This window comes from Myodes glareolus, chromosome 14 (genome assembly GCF_982192425.1).
Source record: "Myodes glareolus chromosome 14, mMyoGla1.1, whole genome shotgun sequence".
NCBI classification, from domain to species: Eukaryota; Metazoa; Chordata; class Mammalia; order Rodentia; family Cricetidae; genus Myodes; species Myodes glareolus.
This window is the reverse complement of record NC_142039.1, coordinates 10,151,608-10,173,753: the sequence shown is the minus strand read 5'-3', so window position 1 is coordinate 10,173,753 and position 22,146 is coordinate 10,151,608. Positions and strand designations below refer to the sequence as shown.

General features: G+C 39.1%; 1 protein-coding gene across 7 annotated transcripts in view; it reads right to left on the bottom strand.

The window, feature by feature from the left end:
- Window positions 1-22,146, bottom strand: part of Nebl (nebulette) — a 351,846-nt gene that overhangs the window by 33,045 nt on the left and 296,655 nt on the right. For 3 of the 7 annotated variants that reach the window (XM_087896336.1, XM_087896340.1, XM_087896338.1), the window contains 8 exons: window positions 19,995-20,105; window positions 16,530-16,640; window positions 12,785-12,895; window positions 12,536-12,646; window positions 10,439-10,543; window positions 8,355-8,447; window positions 1,400-1,492; window positions 125-217 (listed from right to left, as the gene is read on the bottom strand). The exons of 2 other annotated variants lie outside the window; for them this stretch is intronic. In XM_087896336.1, coding sequence (XP_087752462.1) covers window positions 125-217; window positions 1,400-1,492; window positions 8,355-8,447; window positions 10,439-10,543; window positions 12,536-12,646; window positions 12,785-12,895; window positions 16,530-16,640; window positions 19,995-20,105 — 828 coding nt within the window. The remainder of the gene's footprint in view (window positions 1-124; window positions 218-1,399; window positions 1,493-8,354; window positions 8,448-10,438; window positions 10,544-12,535; window positions 12,647-12,784; window positions 12,896-16,529; window positions 16,641-19,994; window positions 20,106-22,146) is intronic. 2 more of the 7 variants (XM_087896337.1, XM_087896339.1) reach the window with 2 other exon arrangements.

Below are 22,146 nucleotides of genomic sequence, written 5' to 3'. Positions count from 1 at the left end.
GTAAATCCCTGTGGGGGTCACGACCCACAGGTTGAGAACCTGTGCTCTAATACAATTCCCTCATCTGCATATTGACACACTTGATATCATTAAATACAGATGATAAATACTGAGATGTTCCCACATTGCTGATATTCTTCTGGTTTTCCTTCACTCTCTTCAGCTCTGGTAGATCCGAAATGGAAGTTGGCTGCTTTAGCTCTCCTTTGTATTTGACCTGTGGAGGATATAGGAGAATTTTAATAAATAGTACAAAGAGCTCTAAGTGACGACCACAAGGGTTGCGACTCAAATCCACTCTTGCTGTTAACATAGTGACCTCCTATTGACTGGACTCAACTGATCAAGAGGAGCTGATTATGCTGCTTAAAAGGGGATCTTCAGTAAGCAGCCTGTTTCCTGCCACAGCTAGCTACAAACTTTACAGAGAAAAGCAATGGAGATAAGGGAACACTCTTAAAAAGAAACATCAGAAAGGTGCCACGACAATAAACCAGAATGAAGGCCCCCACGGCAGGCTGGGTAAGTGCTTTGGTCTGCTTCTGGCCTCCTAGTTCCCACCATTAAAACGTCCCTGACTTCTTACTCTACCTTCAGAGGTTTAAAGATACACAATGTTCACTTACATTTAAAAGTCTTTCAAAATGCCAGTTTTGAAAAAAAAAAAAAAAGGCTATTCTCACTATTGAGGAAAGTTCCCAAAAAAAAGGTTGACAAGAGGTAAAAGGTAACTACTTGGGGTTACCCTACAGAGATTTCTAAATTCCAGGAGGCCTAAGTTCAAGTCCCAGCTCTGCCCTTACTTGCCACGGATCCTTGGCAGGGTCTCTGACTCCGCAAAATTCAGTTTTCCACATCCACCCATCACTCAGATAATCACATATAATATTATAAAAGGGGCTAGCACAGAGCAGAGGTCCCCCTCGGTTAACTAGGACAACTTTATTGCAATGGATTATTAAATGGCTGGCTGATGTCTCCCATTTCATTTATGAGGTGACTTGCCTTGGCGCTGCATGGTAGAGGGCCCATCAAGCCACGTCTTCCCTTCTCCTATCTCTAATGTTGTTTCCCCCTCCAATACATACACCTCTTTATTTCCCAGCTTCTTACCTAGATGCAATTTTAGAGATTTGGGAGTAAACTAAAGGGTTCAAGAGGAAAAGATGTGGCTCTTATGGCTCCTCATGTCCCAGCAACCAGGACAAAGCCCTCTTGAGTAAGAAAGCATGATGCAGACTTCCTGACTCAAACAAGAGTCATACTCTATGCCCTCCAATGTGTGACTGTGTAAAAGCATGCCCAAATGCACAGGGGTCCACTGATTCACGGAGTGTCTTTTTGAAAAAGAAAAATACATCCTGTTAGATAAAATACAAAAGAAAACAGAATGACTTGCCGCACTCAGCTGCTCCTGGTTCCTCCTCACTCTCTCTATTTCTGGGGTCATGGTTACTGGAGTGGCCTTATAGTTTTGATCTTTATACTGGAGCTGAGAAACAAAGCATAAGATAGTTTGGAATCAGGGGAAATAAATGTGTACCACAGGAACATACTAAAGGAAATGTCACATGCTACAGATCATTAATATCTTACATTTTCTCCATGAACTAATAGTCACTTTTAAATTACTTAAAAATTTCATATAGTGTATTTTGATCATATTCTTCCCCTCCTCTAATACCTCTCAAATATTCCCGCCTTCTTATCTACAAACGTTTTGTCATTTTTTCCTCTCAAAAAAGAAACAGGCAAAAACCAAAAAGCAATAAAACCAAAAATACAAAAACAAAATAAAACAATGCACACAATAAAACCAAACAACAACAAACATTTCCATGTTACTGTCATGTTGGCCAGTTACTAGGTCTTGGAGTCTGACCTAGAATGTGCTCGATACTCAATTAGACAAAAATGATTTTCATATTCTTAGAAAGTATCAATTGGAAATAGCTTCTTGGGTAAGGATAAGGCTATGTGTCCACTTTTTCCAGATGTCATCTTGAAACCCTAGTCCCCAAGTTTTTCTTTCTCAAATATTCTAAACTATTCCTTTCATTGCTAATCTTTACATTATATAATTTATTGATTACTTCCTGATTTCGATTTCATCAATAATTAGGAATTATACCTTCTGTGAGTTCACCACTTCTTGTCATTAAAGCAATGTTTACTAAATTGCCATCTTATTCTTAAAATGATTTATTATCATCGTCATTTAGAAAGGAGTCATGTTGAATGTAAAACAGACTCTTGTTATCACTCAACGCGTTGAGAACAAAGGTCACAAAGGCCCCACGCCCATACTACAGTGGCGTACTACATCTACTAGCTTTCCTCACAGGAACCTCAGTTTCTCCCCTTACCAAGTTCGAATGTCGGAAGACCTGACATTTGGCCTAACACTACAGAAGATGGCCTACTGCATGCAGATCTTCTTTCTTAACCGAAGGTAGAAGACAGAGACGACTTCACCACCACAGTCAACTACCCCAACAATTCCACATCTCAAAAAACAAAAGAGCACCAAACACAGAGCAAAGGGACGGTGTATCTGCTGAAAGTTTCTGACTGCTAAGGTCAAAGTAGAAGAGAAAATTCTTTTGCAAGGAGCTGTGCAGTGACAGTCAATGTATTTTCTGAATTTAAATTCAGCCTTAGGGCTTTATACAGACCTTGCACTCAAAATGCATACTCTTATGAATGAACATAAAAATGAAGAAAAATTTGAGAAGTCTGGAGAATAAATGGAAAGGGTTGAATTTCTTCCAATGTACCCGGAACCCAACATTTGGTTTTAGAACCTCTCCTTCCCCCCCCACGACAAAAAAGAGGAAAGTGGTGTGGGAGAATTGTCTGTATTCTGTCAATCATGTTTTAAATAAATGCTGATTGGCCAGGCAGGAAGTATAGGTGGGTCAACCAGACAGGAAGTAGAGGTGGGACGATGAGAACAGGAGTATTCTGGGAAGAAGGAAGCCCATTCATACCAGTCCTGCGCAGACTACCAAAGAAGCAGGATGTGACCTGCACCACCAAAAAAGTTACTGAGCCATGTGGCTAACATAGATAAGAATAATGGGTTATTATAAGTTATAAGAACTAATGCAAAGCCAGAGCTAATGGGCCAATAAGTTTCTATTATTATGGAGACCTCTGTGTGATTTTCTTTGGGGCTTGCTGATTATAGGGTACTGGGCAGGACAGATACCCCAACAAGCCGGCCCTCATGTTACATGTACCCACTCCCTAAGGAGCAACATTCTGCGCACAGTTGTATGTAAGAGTTTAGGCAAGTTCTTAGTATGGAAATGATAGAGAAATGTTTCATGCAATCTTTATTGGTAGAAATATCATTTATGTTAGAGCTGAACTAAAGATTTGTGGAGCCACATTGCTGAGAGGAACTACAACTGCTAGTGAATGAAACCTAGACATCAATTTAAGGGGAGACTCTTGTCCTGATTCTCTTACTCATCAATTTGACACATGATTTAAAGGCAATATCTCTTTAATACTCTAATCTCTGCTTTTTAGAAAAGGAAATATCATAGGTAACAGTCTATGAAGAATGTATAATAAGTGAAGTCTAGAGAACTGGATTCAAACCTATCAGTACTCTATGGTCCATGTTCCTCTCCATGACTTCAGCATTAACAAAACATCCTGAATTCTGCTGGTGGCCTGTATGACACACCATGCAAATTCTATAAGATCTATGCTATTACATACTTAGTTTTCAAATGAAGTTAAGAGAGTATTGTTGTGGAATATTAGTTGAAGAGGTGCTACATTTGTTTATGCTGTAGAACATTTGTTTAATGATGCAAAGATGTATTGCATTCTTTTATGTTGCATTTGTTTAACTCTGTGAAGCTGTGTTATTTTACCTGTCTAAAATAACTGATTGGTCGATTGGTCAATTGGTCTAACAAAGAGCAGAACAGCCAACAGTGAGGCAGGAGAAAGGATAGGTGGGACTGGCAGGTAGAGAGAATAAATAGGAGAGAAAGAGAAAGGGTCAAGAATTGTGAAGAAGAGGAGGAGGAGGACACCATGGGTCAGTTACCCAGCTACACAGCAAATCAAAGAGTAAAAAGTAAAAAAAGGTTTATAGAATAGGGGAAGATAAAAGTTCAGAAGCAAAAGGTAAATGAGACAATTTAAGTTAAGAAAAGCTGGCTAGAAACAAGCCAAGCTAAGGCTAGGCATTCGTAAGAAAGAAAAAGACTCCTTGTACTTATTTGGGAGCTGGGTGTTGGGCCCCCAAAGTGCCAAAAGGGTAAAAACAACCAACTGCAGAGTATTGTTTCTATCATAAAGAGACCAACAATACTTTTTTGGAAGAAGAACCAAGGGGAAGACGTAGCTGAGTAAAACAACTTAATCACCAGATCAAAAACTGAGCAATACTGGGGCTGTTAATATATTCTTGAATGATCTATGAGTCACACTATAGGAATTCTCCACACTACAGCCTTATGCTTGGTTTTGCATCTCCTGTCCCACCATCACTTCCTGCCACCCTCCATCCCAAAGCTCATCACATCAGTCCTCTTCCCTTCTAATAGGTTTGGGTTCTGAAAATACTAGTTTTCCCTTACAGGAAGATCCTTCCTCACAAAGCCACATGAAATCATTCTTCTAAGTCTCTACAAGACTCCAGTGTTGTTCCTTCTCCAAGACTATTCCTCTCCCACTGGGACACACTATTCATCCTCTGTATTTCCAGAACACTTTGCAAGAAGTATTATTGCTTATGGTTAAAAAAGATATTTGTCAGATATTTAAAAAATTAGTGACTAATCAACAAATATAAATCATTGTGACAATATGTAAGACAATGCATAGCAGTAATGTATGCCCTGTTTCTCCTAGAGACTACCTTATTGTAGTGATAGTTCATTTGTATTTTAATAAATATAGCTTGCCTAAAGATCAGAGAGTAAAACAATCATTCTGGTCAGTCTTGTAGACCAGGCAGTGGTGACACACACTTTTAATCCCAGTAGCCATACTAGTTTGCCATAGAAATCAGGTGGTGATGGTTCATGTCTTTAATCCCAGCACTAGAGAGAATTATAAAATGGGAAGAGACAGCTCACACACACAATCTCATTATGAGATTCTTGGAGGCAGGATCACCATTTCAGACTAAGATTGAGGTAAGAACCAGCAGCTGTCTGTTCTGCTTTTATGACCTTCAGGTTGAACCCCAATATCTGTCTCTGGGCTTTTATTAATTGTGCTATACCTTGTAGTCTGTCTCACTCACTGAATCCCCCTGAGAGCACAGGGTGGACCTTCATTTTAAAAATATGTCTAGGAGGCACATTGTGGAGAGTACAAAGCAGCATGGAATGCTATCCACGTCCAAGGAAGGCTCGCACAGTGGCACTCATTGTAATGAGACTTCACCTGTGCTGATGCTGTGCTCCCACCGTGTGTGGTATTTTAATACCACAGAAAAGCACTGGAGGAAATACGACCACATTTGTTGATGTTCTTCTGGTTTTCTCTTGCTCTCTTTAGCTCGGGAGGATCTGAAATGGCTGCTGCATACTTAATTCCTTCTTTGTATTTCACCTGAATAATTTATTTTAAAATGTAGTTAATTTATTCTATCCAAAGCTTAAAATAGTTTAGAATTCTCTTATTGTTGCCACTGTATAACTGAATTTTTCTTCCAATATTATATTCCCTTTAATAGGAAGCAATTTCTTATATTTTCTCATGCTTTCTGGGTTCTTTATCCTGAAGTACAAATAAATTCACATTTATCCATCACTATAGGAATCCTTCAGTTAATATAAACAAACATTGCTTATAACCAAAAAGTTTTATAATTAAGCATAGGTACAAAATGCTTTAGAAATTATTGTAATATAATGGTTTATTATTTTCTGCCTGAGAAGCAGTTTTATTTATTAATGTGTTAATTAGAATTTAACATGCACTTAAAGGCAAAAAATCAAATTGACTTAGCCTCAGAGTCTTGCAAATATTGACATCTGACTGAAAGCACAGATGTAATCAAATTGAACAAGAAAAGAAGGAAATGTGGCTAGAACAAAAGAGAAAGGAAAGAAGTTCATGTGTCTTCACACCTTCTGCCATCTGGTGCCATTGTCCTGGGAATCTGGGAAACCTTTCCACATGGGGAGTAACTGGTCCACCAGGGATTGCAGACTAGAATTATAGGCACCCTGGTTCTAGTTACCTGTTTTGGCACTGAGGTATAACCAGGCACCACACTCCCCAGCCATGCAGCAGCCATGATGGACTGCAGTCCCTCAAACCATGAGCCAAAAAGATCTTTGCTCTTTTAAGTGTCTTCTTGTCAGGTATTGGGTCATGCCACAGAAAGAAGTCACTAACACACCCTGTATCCTGACACTCATTCCATCCATGAATTGCCCCTTCAGCTAGATCTATTTAGAGGAAAATCAACTGGAAAGTGATAATACATAGGGCAAGAAAACAAACAGGCAAGGTCTTCCCTTTCAGAAGAAACTCACAGAAGACAGGACCTGGACAGAGAGAACCTACCTACGTAAGAACAAAGAGTGCACACTGAAAATTAGCTGAGATTTAAATCTCCACCAAATACATTTTAGAAATCACTCGGTGATGCTTAAAGCTGAATTCTCAGATACCGTCCATCTTAGAGTCTGTGGATTTAACATGAGTCAAGAGGTCAGTCTTAACCCAGACCCAAAATAGTTAAATGGAAAGTTCACTCAGACAGATTTCCTCTAAATGAAATTCAAAATCAGATCTTAGCACAGAGAGCTAATAGCAAAAAGGGCTTGTCTTCAGAGGTGGAAAATGTCGGGATGTTTAAATGTTAGAGAATCACCTCCTGGTTTGACAGACCAGGCTAATCTTGAAAGGCCAAGTTTCCATTTGAATATTAAGTAGAGGGTTATGGTTATGGCCCAACCTCAGAGACCTATGCATTTATTGTTTGCTAGAAAAGACTCGGGGAGAAAAGATGACATATTTCACTGTGATTTTTCTCAGGAGGAAAAGTCCAACATAACTAAAAGTGAACATTTTTGTTTTTCAAGACTCTTCATAAAAATACACAGTCATTTCCTGTAGAGGAACAACTAGACATCATACATACTGTAGAACATTCGTAGCTGTGACAGTGATGGGTGCATTTCTAACACTGTCATTGCAGAGTGAAGGAATGTAGCACTTTACACATCTTTCCCAAACTAACTTTTCTGCCAGAATCAAGTGGTGCCTGATTCAGATTCCCATTAAACAAACAAAATGTCATTCACTCTAACTCAGACCTCGGCCTCCAAGTCCTCTCTCTAGATACTATCCTCAGGACAGGACTTCCTTTATGGCAAAAGATTGACAGCAATCATGCTCTGCACAGTTTTTATAATTTTCCTTGCCCCTCCTGGAATTCCTTTTCCAACAGAAATCACCACCTGGTCCCATGCTCGGAACACTAGCTAATTCTGAGTTAGCCCCAATACATGTCATGAAAGCAGTTTTATTTGGACTATTTAAAGGAAAGTTTTAAAATGTTGTATCTCCTAGACTAGAGGTGAAGAGATGGAGCAGGGAATCAACGCTAAGGAAAGAATCATTTTTCACACCCATGGCAAGAAACTAAACATACGAAATGCACTCAAGTGCAACCCCCTCCTGGAAGGACAAGAACTGTCTCTTGCTCATGCCCAGCAGTAAATGGGAGAAATTGTCCCTACAACACTAAACACCTCGCCTGCCATTCCTCAGAGTCAAAAACACTGTCAGGTAAGATCTTACAATTTATACTCAACCAATATAATTTTCTTTGCTGAGAAAGTAGAGGGGAAAGAAGGCCAGAAAACAGAAACATGGGTACAGAGCTGTGTCTGGGGAAGGCTCGGAAGTGTGATTGACACAGGACAAAAACGAGTTGGTGCTACATTAGAAAAATAAGTCTACACCACTTCAGCTATCATATAAACATACTGAGCCCTTTGATCGTTTCGTTGGGGGTACAATTCCTTTGCTCCAAGAGATGGGAAAATATTCAAGGTGTCCTTTCTGTGCACAATTTAACACAGCTAAAATTCTGTTCCAAAAGATGAAACGTAATCCTAGATTTTATTAAAATGGCCCATGTCTTCTTTCCGCTGCTCTAAGTGAAATGAAACGGAGCTTCAGGTTGAAGGGGAACAAAGCTGTCCTTTTATTTTGGAAGTTAGACCTTTGATGGTTGATGACATCATCTCTCAGGACCGTGAAGAATAAAAGATGAAAAGCAACCTGCCGAGACAAGAACTGAAAACAGGCATGTAGCCCCTGTTTGTGGGAGAGGATAATTGGTGCCGTGGAGAACTTACTGAGCTGATATTGTGCTGGGTTTTCTTCACCCGCTCAATCTCTGGAGTGTTCCTTAGGGCTGTGCCAGCTCCCACTCCCTCCTTGTAAGATATCTTCATAGCGGGACAAAGAAAACAAGAACTGTAAGGTTATAAGAATTCGAGTCCTGCCTGTTACAGAGCAAGATTATTTCTCAGATTTTGCAGTAGTGTGAATACTGGCTTCATTTAGGAGAAGCAAAGTTACATGAATCGAGGAAATAACCCATTATTATAATAAATGCTGACTTGCTGACTTTGATTTCCGATATCACAACCTCTTAGCTCAGTTAATACTTGTTCTAAGGCATGACGAGTACCTTAGCTGGGGGTAGATTATTTGCCCTAAGAATATAAATTGGCAATCTACAGTCTCCTGCTTTAAATATAAGTAAATAGCAGGACAGTCAAACTTACACAGAGAAACCCTGTCTCGTAAAACTAAAATATATATAGATATAGATACTATAAATACATGGCATTTGTGTATTTGAGAAAAATTTAATTACATGTTAGTGAAATTCACTGAGCTGTTAGCATTTAGCCCCAAACAAGGGAGGTGTCACACCACTGTTAATCTGCCAAATACAAAAGTCCCTCACTTGTCTCCCAGTGTCGGCCTTGACTCTTGTATTTTCCTCATCTCCCCCCCCCCCCTTTGTTGAGTTGTTCAAAACACTCCGGAGACTCCTGACATCTGCCCCTTCTAAGCACAAAGCAAAACAAAATTAAAGTTCTCCAAGGAAAAACGGTGGCCCTAGTAAGTCCCATGAGGTCATAATGGTCCCACCAGCGACACTGGCTAATCCATGGACAGACACCACAGGGGCTGGAAGAGTAATGTAAGACCTGAACTGAAAGAGATGAAAATTAGGAACATCACAGATCCCAGGGACTGGGAGCAGCCCTGTCTCTGACTTGCCAGTGGGAACTGCCCATCTCTTCGCACAGGCACAGCCTGGCCCTTCTTAGGGAGATCCCAGACTCACCAGACAGTCTACCTCTCTGGAGAGTGAGAATCGGCCAATTACTGAGAAAGTGGAGAGTATTCCAGAAGTTCTCATGCTTAAAGACACTTGCGCTTGCTTGTACTTGAGTACTAAATGACTGGGCCAATTCTACACTATTGTATTTGACCGTATGGTCCATTTGAAAATTCCATCAAAAAATCCAGGTTTATACATTTATCAACAAGCAGAGGCCTACTTTCTTAACAGGACCCAGGCAAGGACTCCTGTTACTCACAATAAAAGCAGGGAAGTTCATGGGTCGGTTTTAAACTAGTGAGTCTCTAGGTATGCTGTCCTTGCAAATTCAGCGACAACCTGGAGGAAGGTCCCTTCATGTGTTTGCATTCATCTTCACAGTAAAATTAGTGTGGATGCTAAGACTTTTCCTCAGCTAAAATTCAGTCAACACCTTCTATTTGTGTCTAATACAAAATTTGGATTTGGAACTCTAAACAATTCTAACAATTGGAATTTATGAAAATAATTTATTTTTATTTTGAAGAAATAAATTCATGTGGCGAAGAACGTAAGCAATTTAGGAAAAAAATCAGATAACGAGGGAAAAGACATCCAAAAAAATAGTAATAATAGTTTAGAAGTGGAGGGGCTGTTGCTGGGCTATAGTTCAATAGCAGAACTTTTACCTAACATGAACAAGGACCTAGATAAAATCCCCAGAGCTGCAATAATAGAGAGAGAGAGACAGAGAGAGAGAGAGAAAGAGAGAGAGAGAGGCAATTTCAACTGTAAAAAAAAAAATACAGAGTGGACATCTCTAATGAAAATTCCTAAAATTTAAACTTTGTGACAGCTAGCAAGTGGCAAGCTCCCCACCTGACCCCTGTGAAGTTTTGGCCATAGCCCAGGTACAGCAGTAATAACACATGGAATTGTCTCAGGCTGTGACTACAAAGGCTCCATGAAGCACAGGTGACTTTTATGTTTAGACCTACATCTCATCCCCACTTTAACTTCTTATACAATGCAAATATTCCAAAATCCGAACCAAAGTTGGACTTTGTCTAGCCCTAAGACCTTCATACAGCAGCTACTCACATTGCTAATGTTTTGTTGTGTCGTCTTGATTCTCTGGATTTCAGGAGTGTCTACCACAGTGGAATACTTGGAAAGCATTTTCTCAGCTTCGTCTTTATACTTTTTCTAAAAATATAAAATTATTAAAAATTGAAATCTCTGTGTGGAGGGAGGAGGAGATATGGGGCCGCCTCCAACTCTAGCACACTACATGGCTGTGATTCATAACTTGAGAGTCAAAGCGGATGTTGACAGGATCACTAACATCCAGGGTGTGAGCACATAGTCTGTCAGCAGCCCCACTTCTGTGCAGGCTGCAATACTCACCCCACACCATTCAGAGACCCCAGAGAGACGAACTTCTATGTCTTTTCTAAACTTGGGACCTTCTTCTGCAATGACCCAACTTTCTATGTCTACCTTGTTACAAGCTTCCGGACTGACGCTTTTTTTTATTGTTTGTGGTAAAGATCTGTGGCTAAGGAAAACATGCTACGATTTTCATAGTTCAGGTTTTTAAACATCTGAAGTTTCTCTCCATTAAATGAGCTACAGTGAGCTCCTTTAATAAAACCTGGATTCGTCCTTCATACTAGGACACATAATGTTATGATGTAATTGACATTATTTCAATACCCAACACACACTCACTTATTCGATCAATCTCACAAACTGATATCACTATCAGATGCGGAAGTATAGGCACCAGCTAGGAAGCATGGGAAGTGAGACTCAAGCACTCCAGTTAGTGAAGGTAACCATACGGCACAGAAGCACTTGCCAAACAAAGCAAGTGTTGGAATGCAGCTGTCATCACACTCTTCCTCGCTGACTCATGTGTCCATTTGCCTGCTTCATGTACTTGCCTGAGATTTACACTCAATTCATATAGATACAGCCTGCGTCTCCAAGTTCATTGCCTTTGTGCAACATGAGGAACGAAGAACCAAACACAGTGGCTTTAGTACTAGTTCCATGCTGCACTGTCCTAGGTAGGTGACTGAGGAGCAGACAGGTACCTCCCACGTTTCCACTCCACCATCTTGGCCCTCCCACCTTGGCTCAACCAATATTGACACTTTTTGCTTTGCTTTAACCAGAATTTGAACAAATGTATCCAATTTGAGTCAAAACTATTTCCAGTATACATTTCATTAGTCAAATTTAACTCCTTACTTCTAGAACAATTTCATGTTTTTCATTCTTCTCTATTACTTTTTCCACTGGGATGTATTTTCAAGGTAAATTTTATAGCAAAGACATGATGATTAAATAATGTGTATTTTCATCCAAGTCAGATTTTAGAAGCATCTGTTCTTTGCTCTTCTATAAATATTTTCTCTTGAGATACTATCTTTCTCACATTCAGATTTTTTAAAAAAGCAGTTTTTGTCTTTTCTTTCCTGTTGTCACCCACTAGGCTCCTCTTCCCCCTTTTTATCAGTTCCTTCCTCTCCACACAGACTCCTGCCAATCCCCACATGTGTGCATGTGTGTGTTTGTATGTGTGTGTGTGTGTGTGTGCATGTGTAATTAAATTCAGGTTTTTCATATGAAAGAAAACACATAATATTCAATCTTCTGAGAATATTACTGACCTTATTCACACCTAGCCTTTTGAGCTTTTTGAGAATATGTGACAGGTATATTTGGCAAATAAATTTTACTAAGAAAACTTAGTCTTCTCCTAAATTTTAGCTAACATTATCAGTTGACAATATATAATTTCCACTACTTCATTTAATTGAAGGCTATTTAAAATATTCTTCATTGTGAAATAGAAATAAAATATTTTTAGAATGATGTTTCTGTTGTATGAACAAAGAATATTCAAGGCAAGTATGTAATGGAGTTAAAAATAAAAATAATGTCAAATGTTCTTGGCCTCAAAAAAGGGGCTTACTGGGACTTTGGCACCTTATAATGGCAACTAATTTTGATCTGTACCACTGTTCTTCTAGTATCTATGGTTGTCAAGTTTGGTAGGGAAGGTCTCAAAAGAAAGCATTCTAACTTTGAAGGCAATGTCTCCAGAAAGATGTCAATCAAAAAGACTCAGGAAGCACACAGCGACAGGATTAGCATACATTACTGCAAGCATCTTCATCCTCTACCAACTTGGCTATAGATGTCAGACGCCCTCTTGGCTCGAAGCATATCTGGGATGTCCATATTCACCTGCATCCCTTTCCCCTTGATTTCATTCTCTAAGTCTTTCCTATATTGCTTCTACAAGAACAGAAAATAATCTCGGTTATTTGCTTAACTTTCCAGGGTCATAGTACTATTTGTGTGTTTTAACAGAAAAGTGACATTTCCACTCCTCCAGGACCTTCACGTGAGACTCTGTGCTCACACCTTCCTTACCTGGCTGGCCATCTCAGATGCCCTCTTAGCTCTCCGAACATCCAGAGTGTCTGCAGTGACCTGCATTCCTTTCCCTTTAATTTCTGTCTCCAGATCTCTTTTATAGTCTTTCTGTAGAGAATAAAACACACAGTACTCAGTAATCATTTCAAAATGGTGCTGTAAAAAAACCATAATGTCACTTTGACATCGGGACTATATGTTTTGGAATTAGGTTAGACCTTATTTCTTCATTTCTATATAACAAGTATAATAGAAGTATGATGTGCAATAACATATTCATACATAATCAGGAGGCTTTGTCTACTAAACTTCAATAAGAGAAAGTACAGAACTAGACTGGGGAAACTTTTATATTCCAATGATAAACTTGAAAATTTATTGGTAACTACAGAATTCTATTGTTGACTATCAAAGTCAATATAAGATTGCTATTATTCTAGATTATTGCAACATACTATACTTCCATTCTAAATCACTGGGTTTATGTAACACTGGCCCAAGTCTCAGGACCCTATGGGACTTAATTAAATCATTCTACTCCATCCTTGGTTCTACCTAGCTAGTTTGGGGATATATGCACTTCCTTTACCATAAAGTATATCAGAAGAGCTTTATCTCCCTGGATATGAATGACAACAGATTCACCGTGTCTGGGCACAGAGTCAGGAAAGGAGACTGAACCATATCACCCTTAAGCAATCTAAAACCTTTCATAATGACCAAGCACATTTTGAAAAAGTTGTCACTAGGCAACTTCATCACTGTATGAACAAAACACCTCTAAATTTGGAAGGTTTAAACTTTCGTCCCAAACACATAAGTGTACCAAGAGCCTCAGTTTGCTAATGCCTCATGGGCTATAGAAAGCCTACAGACATGGTACAAGTTTGACTACTGAGGTACACTGACTCTACAATGTAACACATGGACACTACTTTTAAACCCCACTTTGGATATTAAAAGAAAAAATACAGAAAAATCTCAACTAGTGTACAAAAATGAGTGATTAAAAATCCCGACCTACTGAAATAACGGGCTTACATGTCCCCAAAGCCTGCTACTAAGCCGATGGTGAAACTCATAGCTTATCCTTATTCCATAGTCCTTGCTCCAGAAGGCTTTCAGCTGGCTTGAGCAGCCATTTCAATGATAATAATTGGAATTATTATTATGCAAGCACCTTTTTCTAGCCTTGAATCCCTACCCTTTTGCAATACACTCTAATCTGCTAAGTTAAGCTAATGCTCAATGCAGCCTCTAAATATGAATAAGAAAACCTCATAAAAGTATAGCTGTTGTGATTTTTAAAGACATACATGAAGACAGGAAGAACTAAGATAGAATCTGGTCTAAGAATTCACTACAACTGTTGAAATCATACTATGCCCTACTCCAAGAAACTCCGTATTGTATAACACTGGCTTTTTGGGCTCTGTTTTGGCCTCACATTCCATTATAGAAGAAGCCTCTGACTACGTTTTGACTGTGGCCCCTTGGTGGACCCCAAAACACACCCTCTATCAGACATCACTCACCTGGCACTCACTGGCTAATGACTCATTCCTGGGAACCAGCCTACAAGTTTATTAGGAATAAGTTAAATTGGAGGCACATGTGTGTGCTAAAATCATACCAGGGAAACTCAAGAATTTATGGGGCACACCGGGTTGAGAAAAAGAGCAATGCTCACACCTGGCCCTCGTAAGTGATGGATACCTAACACTGTGGAGGAATGGCCCCAACAAGCCTATAATTTCATACCTGGTGTGTGTCAATGATCAAGGATCATGGACTCCCTGACCTGGCTCAGTTACCCACTGTTTGACACAGGTACCCGGCTGCTTACTCATCTTCCTGTTCACCTCATCTGGACTTGTACCTGACCAGATCTATTCCCTGAACCACCTCTGTTCCCTGCTCCTGATCCATTTCCGCTCGGGACCCAGTTTTGCCTTTACTTTTCTGTTTCTGCAGCTTCACTCCCAGGTTTCAGCTCCAGCAGTAGCTGCACCAGCAGCTCGTTTTCCACACCAATATGGTTCACTTTTTGTCTACATTTTTCTACACAGACTCTTCCTTAGCCCACTTCTAAGAGCTCTTGAACTTTGAATTCTGCCGCAGTCTCTTTTACTTGTATTCATACATGTGTGTGATTGTTTATCTGCATACACACATATATTGCATGTGTGTGTGATGTAAAAGAGTAAAGAGTAATCAAGATAGAATAGCAATTAATTAGAATAAAAAACTTTCATTTACTTTGTTCAAGCTACCAAGGTGGGTGGGGTTTATTACAAATTATTGTCATTGAAACTACTAAACCTTATGAATTTGGCGTTATTCAATATATGCTGACACTGTGGAAATACACAAGAATGTCCATCTGTGTTACTGACACTGCTCACTCATGACAGCATCAGTGCTGATAATGAACATGGTACCTTAGTTTGGGGCAGGGAAATGTAAGTGGATGTAGAATAGCGTCACAAGCAGTAATTGATAAGCAGAATCAAGGTGACATCTAATACTTGTCTGGTGCCATTTGAAGAGGCAGAAGAGACAAAAACAAGAAGAGAAATTGTGAGCTCTGATTTGGGTGTGTCATGTTGAGATCTTACACAGATGGACAACAGAACTTTTAACAGCTTCATATTCACAACTACATTATAAAATATATAATTTTTCTGAAAAAGTTAGGCAAACTCTATGAAGTAATGAAAAAGAATCTGCAATAAATGAAAACAAAACAAAGGAAATGATTCAGCATAACTGCATTTAAGGCTTATTTACATCTGTGGATATACAAGAGCACGTTTGCCTATATATCATACATATAGATCTGGAAATCTCAAACTTCCAAAAAGGGCCAATTATGCTGTAGAAGTCACAGTATAAGAGTCACAGTAGCTTCCAGAGAAGCCCTAGTGAAGCCCCACTACCAAAATTGAGATAAGTAAGTCACCTTCCTTAATCTGCAACCCAGCTTTCTATATTACTCTTATAAAACTGCCTTATCCTAACACAATCAAACTCCAGGGACTTGTTTATTCTTTCAGAATTACTGGGGAGATTCGGGAAGCATGGAACACAATCCCAGGTAACTCTTTAGAAAATGTACATATGATCTGACCCCTACAGGTTCGTTATGCCCACATCTTCATATGTATTGCACACAGAGAAAGTAGCACCGAATGAACGTGCATGGTCATTCAAAATGTATCATGTCTTAACCCAAAAGCTAGGGCTTTAGAAATCTCAAGCACAGATATAAAGTGACAAAGGATGTCTTCTAAACACATGGAAATAAAGATTGTATTCACATTAAAATCTCAACATGTGGTTTCGATGATTTTCTCAAAACATTGGAAACACAAATATGCCAAGCAGAATATGAGCTACACTACAGAAAATGGACTACCACAGTATTTATTATACCCTAGACTAACATGAAATGTAACACAGGAATGAAATGTGTCAGGGTGTGTGTCCATGCATGCATGTATCTGTGTGTACTCTATTAAAATGTCTCTTTCCAGGCTTTCTTTGCTGTACTTAAAGTCTGAGAGTGAAGTGGAAACTACAAATTTTCAAATAAAGATCATGATTTGAAACACTGTCCATTCTAAACTGTCAAACAAATCCACAAAGCTTTGAGAGACTCCATGCACAAATCCAGTTGTTGATATGACTTGCTGAGTATAAAAATAGGAGTTTCAAGGTCTGTGTGATTCTCTCCACTTACCTCACTGGCTATCTTGGCAGCGTTTTTGGCTCGTTGTATTTCAAGAGTATCAGTGTCAATTTGCATTCCTTTCCCTTTAATTTCCAACTCCAGGTCCTTCTTGTATTCTTTCTATAATAGCAACATTGAACACAATTTAGACACACTGTGGACAACATATACTTGTAGTCAATGACCAAGAGAGAGGCTGTGAGATGACTTAGTGGATAAAGCACTTTCTATACAAGCATTAGGATTAAAGTTTCGATCCCTCAGAAGCCACATAGACTAGACAAGACACATCAGTAAGCTCAGTTCAGCAGAGACCCTCAGTAGAGAGAAATCACAGAGACACTCAGCCTCTGGACACATACCACATATATGTGCAAACACAGATGCATGAATGTACAACACACACACACACACACACACACACACACACACACACACTTTAAGAATGAAGAGAAAAGGTAAATAACCAAAGTCCAAGAGAATGGAATGTTTATTACTATGCACAATCCCCCAGAACTAAGTAATTTGGGAAGTATGCATAATTAAAACCACTATTCTCACTGGAGATGTTTTTATACTGTTAAAGGGGAATTCTTGAGTGAGAATTTTCATGAAGAGTTGTCTTGGACCTGAGAGACAGACAAAAAGATACAGATGGGTTCACACTATAGGAAGAAGATTGCTAAGGAGACCAGAGTGCTCAGCAGCCAAGCCCTGCGACACTACAGATGACTCCTACTGGTCCTTCTTGTCTGTGAAAGAAGGATGAGCGTTGCTCAATGGGAGAGCCATAGTGAGGAAAATGAAGCAGCAAACACAGAGCCCATCATTAGTGGGACTTAGGAATAGAAGGACGGCTTTCTCTAGTCTCCGTTTCTATATGACCTATATGACCAGGCCAGTCCTTTTTTTTTTTTTTTTGTCCTAAAGCATCATGGCTTGTTGTTATTTATACTACCATCTTAGCACTCAATTTTCAACTGGACCCTAACAATTTACATATAAAGTAAACTCTCCAGATATAATTGACAAGCAATAACAAGACTGACCTCCCAACGTTAACTGGACACATTATCACAACTAAAGAAGACTAGCAGTCTTCCCTGTTTCCATATAAATTTCAAGACTGTTTTATCAATTTCTGTGAAGAATGCAAACAGGAATGCTTTGACTTCTTTACCTATATCACTTTTATTTCCCATTGTTATTCTATTGTTCTAGCCTCACTTCAAGCACTGTATTGAACTGGAGAGGAGATAATGCCCAGCTTTGTCTTGTTCCTGATTTTAATGGAGTTGCTTTGGGGTTTTCTCCATTTAGCACAAGTGCAGTGGGTTTGACATGTAGAGCAGCCTTTATTATGTTGAGATTTGTTCTCTCCATTCCTGTTGTGTCTAGGACTTTTATTATGAAAGGATGTTACACTTTGTCAAAAGAATTTTCTGTATCTACTAAGATGATCATATATTTTGTTTTTAAGTCCATTTACAAGTTTTATTACATTTATCAATTTGCATATGTTAAGCTATCCCTGCATCTTTGAGATAAAGCAAACTTGGTCATGGTGAATATTATTCATGAGTACCTTTGTTCAGTTTGTTGTTATGTCTCCCTGTCAGCTCTAATTTTATTAATTTGAATATTCTCTCTTTTAGCTAATTTGACTAAGTTTTGTCAATCTCATTTATCTTTTCAAAGAACCAACCTCCATGTTATTGCTTCCTCAGAGTGCACTGTTGGCATATTTGTCTCTAGTTCTTTCATTTCTGCCCTGGTTTCAATTATTTTTCCTATCTACTGCTTCAGTTTGGTTTGTTCTTGTTTTTCCAAACCTTTTGAGTGCCTTATTGAATTATCTGTTTGAAGTTCATCTCATTGTTAATGTAAGCACTCAGAGCAATGAATTTCCTTTTAAGACTTTTTTCATTTTATCCCAGAGATTTAGTAAGCTATGTTTTCATTTTTATTTAATTCTCAGACATTTTCCGTTTCTTTCTTAATTTCCTCAAAAGTTCAAATACTTGACAACTGAGTAGCTTGATCTCTGAGTTTGCATATCTTCTGGTGTGTCTCTTGTTATTTATTTTTTGTTTTTTTCTTATTTGCTAACCAAACTTTACTTGACCGCAGTCAAATTGAATGCATGAATTTGAATACTACTTCAGTATTCCTAAATTTGTTGAGTTTTTTTTGTGTGTGTGTGTATTACTATATTATCTGTTTTAGAGAAACTTCTTTAGCATGCTGCCCAAAACTGCGTCTTCTGTAATGTGTGGGAAGAATGTTATGTGAATATCTATCAGGGTTATTTGACCTATGATGCAGTTTATCTCCAGTGTTTCTCTGATTATATTCTGTCCATTGGGGAAAATACATATTGAAGTCACTACTGTAACTGTGTCAGGGTTAATCTGTGACTTAATGCCTCGCAGTGTTTGCTGTATAAAATTGGGTGCAGCCAACTTTGGTGGACTTGTGTGTAGAATTACAATGTCTTCTTGGTGGAGCAGAATGAAGTGACCTTTTCTCTTCGGATTAGTTTGGGATTGAGGTCATCTGTGTTGGTTCAGAGCAGCTAGGTCTGCTTGTTTCCTGGTCCCATTTGCTTGGATTATTTTTTTTCCATCTTTCTCTCTAGTCAAGAAAGAGAGGTTTATTTCTTGTAGACAACAAAAAGGTAGACACGATTTTCTAATTCTATGGGCTTGTTTATGTCTTTTCATTGGAGAATTGAACCAGAGTGGACAGAAGAGACTGGGTTTCTTACCAGATGTTGGCAGCCAATACAGTCAGGTATCTACAGCAGGGTTCTTAGGTCAGAGTGGGTGGGGGTAGGACCAAAGTGAAGCAGCCAGGTCTTTAACCAGGTGCCGGAGGCCATGTGTGTGCCGGGTACCTGAAGGAAGGTTGTCTGTGTATGTGGGTGTATGTAAAGCTTTTTAACCAGAAAGGGTCTCGTCAAAGCCACAATGTTAGAGCAAAGTCACGACCATACAAGGACTAGGAGACTGAAACTATGTCTCGGACACTTCATTTCTTCTTATAAAGTTCGTGTGTAATGAGAAACAACTACTTTCACTCCATATGGAGCTTTAACTATTTAGCGACCAGCTGAAGACTAGAAACGTGTGTTGCTTAAAGAGAAAAACAGCACAAGCCGCTCAATTGCAGTTGTTTCCAGGACAGGAGGCCACACCTTTTACTTGCCTTCCAAAAGCAAGCCAAATCTCACAGGAGTATCTTGCCTATGACGCAGATTTCTCTAAACTGACCACTTTCTGCCCCCACAGCATATAGAAAGATTGTGAGGAAGAAGTTACCTCTGATTTGCTTCCCGGGAAAAGCCTATGACATCGACGTTCACTATCACCTACACACACGAGTTGTGTCACATAGAACCTTCAAGAAAGCTACAACAGCAGGGAAAGCAGCCGAAAAGGCTCTCATTCTGACCAGCTAACCGAAGCTACTCACCTCGCTGGCCATTTCAGACGCTCTCTTTGCTCTCTGAATGTCAAGAACTTCGGAACTAAGTTCCATCCCTTTCCCTTTTATTTCATTTTCCAAATCTTTTTTATATTCTTTCTGTAAGACAAGAATAGAACATTTCATCTGAAGATATGTCAGCAACTACTGTAACTCATATGCCAGTGTACGGATCTTCTCGAGACCACAGACAGGAGAAAATATTGCTAGGAAGGAAGAAAATTAGATGCTGAACATTCCTGCCTTTTCCCATTGATGTTTAATTTTCTCCTCTATCAAACTCAAAGTGGCATCCACTTTTGCCAGTGTTTCACCCTTTCTCCCAATCTCTTTTGGTATCATACTGAACTTCTTCAAAAAGATATCTTCCCTTCAAGTGCTGGAGAAAATCTTAAGAATAAATATGCTTCTTTTGTTTGAAGTGATTTTGGAAATATCTATTTAATGTGAATTTCTAAACGAACTGACTGGAAAAGAATTACAAAGCCAAAGGTTGCTGTAGCCAGAGGTATTTTTAAGTTTGTATTTTATTCAAAGATCTGTTTTAAAAAGATCTGTCTTAATATCGCATTTTTTTTTATTTTTTAGATAGAGCCTCATAAAGCCCAGATTGGCCTAGAAATCTCTACAGAGAGAGATATGACCTTGAAGTTCTAACCTCTCTCCCCCTCCCTCCAGAGTGCTGGAGTTCTAGGTATGTACGGCCACAGCTGGTGTGTGCGTGCTGGGATGGCAAGCACCCTGCCAGCTGAGCTACATCCCAGCCTTTGACACTATATTTTAAGTAGACATGGCTGCTTTGCAGACCCTTCTTTATAAATTATTTCCTACTGAAAAACTGCTTATTTCCTTATTTACTTCCATTATAAAACAAGATCTTATTCTGTCATAACAGGCTTCATTTTATGACTATTTTGCTCAATAAAAATTATAACTCCCCTTAATAATAAGAGATCAGATTCCAGTTAATTCTGCAGTTTCTGTTATGTCACATGCCCCTTTCATAAATCATTAAATTAGCCTGATTTCTGATCAAACAATGACTTTAGGGGACTTTGTCAAGCCTGCGTGTGATCTTGGAAGTGGCTCTCAGTCAAACGACCTTGCTGAAAGTCACAGCCTCGTTACTAATTTGATCGTGTGACCTTTAGGAGGCCTTTGAGTAACTCAGTCTCCATTTCCATCTTGATAAAAGGAAATAAAATAAATGTTCTATTAACACCAAAGGGCAATGGAGAAAAATCAGGCAAAATATTGGAGCAGCCAAAGGCCTTACATAAAACATACACTTTAAAATATAAAGTGATACTTTGGAAACTCTAAATGGCAATATAAAACCATAAAGTATAGAGCGAAGAATCCATTTACAATTAAGGGCTAATATGTAGAAATGTATAATTGTATAAAGTAACCAAATGGCTTTTTCCATTAGACATCTCTGTGCAACTAAGTAAAACATTGGCCGTTGTGAATGAAGTACTTGTGAGTCTTCTAAAACCCATGCGTTGTGGCCTAGCTCCTTTGGAAGGTAATTTGGTTTGACTGGGTTACAGGGTAGGGCCCATGATGAACTAAAGGCTCCACAGAAAACGAGACCAGAGACCCCTTGTTACCTCTATTGTGGTGGCAGTCAGGCAGCAGCCAATGGCAAGCAAGAACAGAGCTCTCACCTGGAGCCAAACCCACCAGCACCTTGATTTGGGGTTTGGTTTTCAGAACCAGGAGGACTGTCTGATTTGAAGTCACTCAGTCTATGATATTTTGTTCTAATAGCCCCAAGCTGCCTAATCTAATGAATAGTTTTGTCGGCTTTTACCTGTCCAGTTCAGACATTCTGAATCCTAAGTCCAAACGCTATTAAGTAAATCTTGCTATGTTTTAATTATAGGCAACTCATAGCATTATTGTTCAGCATGCTTCCTTTGAAGGGACGAGGCTCATATTTTCCCCATTAAGCAAGAAGAAAGGAATAAAAGGAAAAGACTCAGCTCACTTGGTCAGCAAGCAAATGATCGGGAGATCCGACTCTGACATGCACACCAAGAAGATGATTTTAAAACACAGAGCAGTAGCAGGACTCTCCCATGTATTTGTTCTCAGTTTCAAAGAAAATTCCAGGAGTAAGAAGTGACAAAAACAA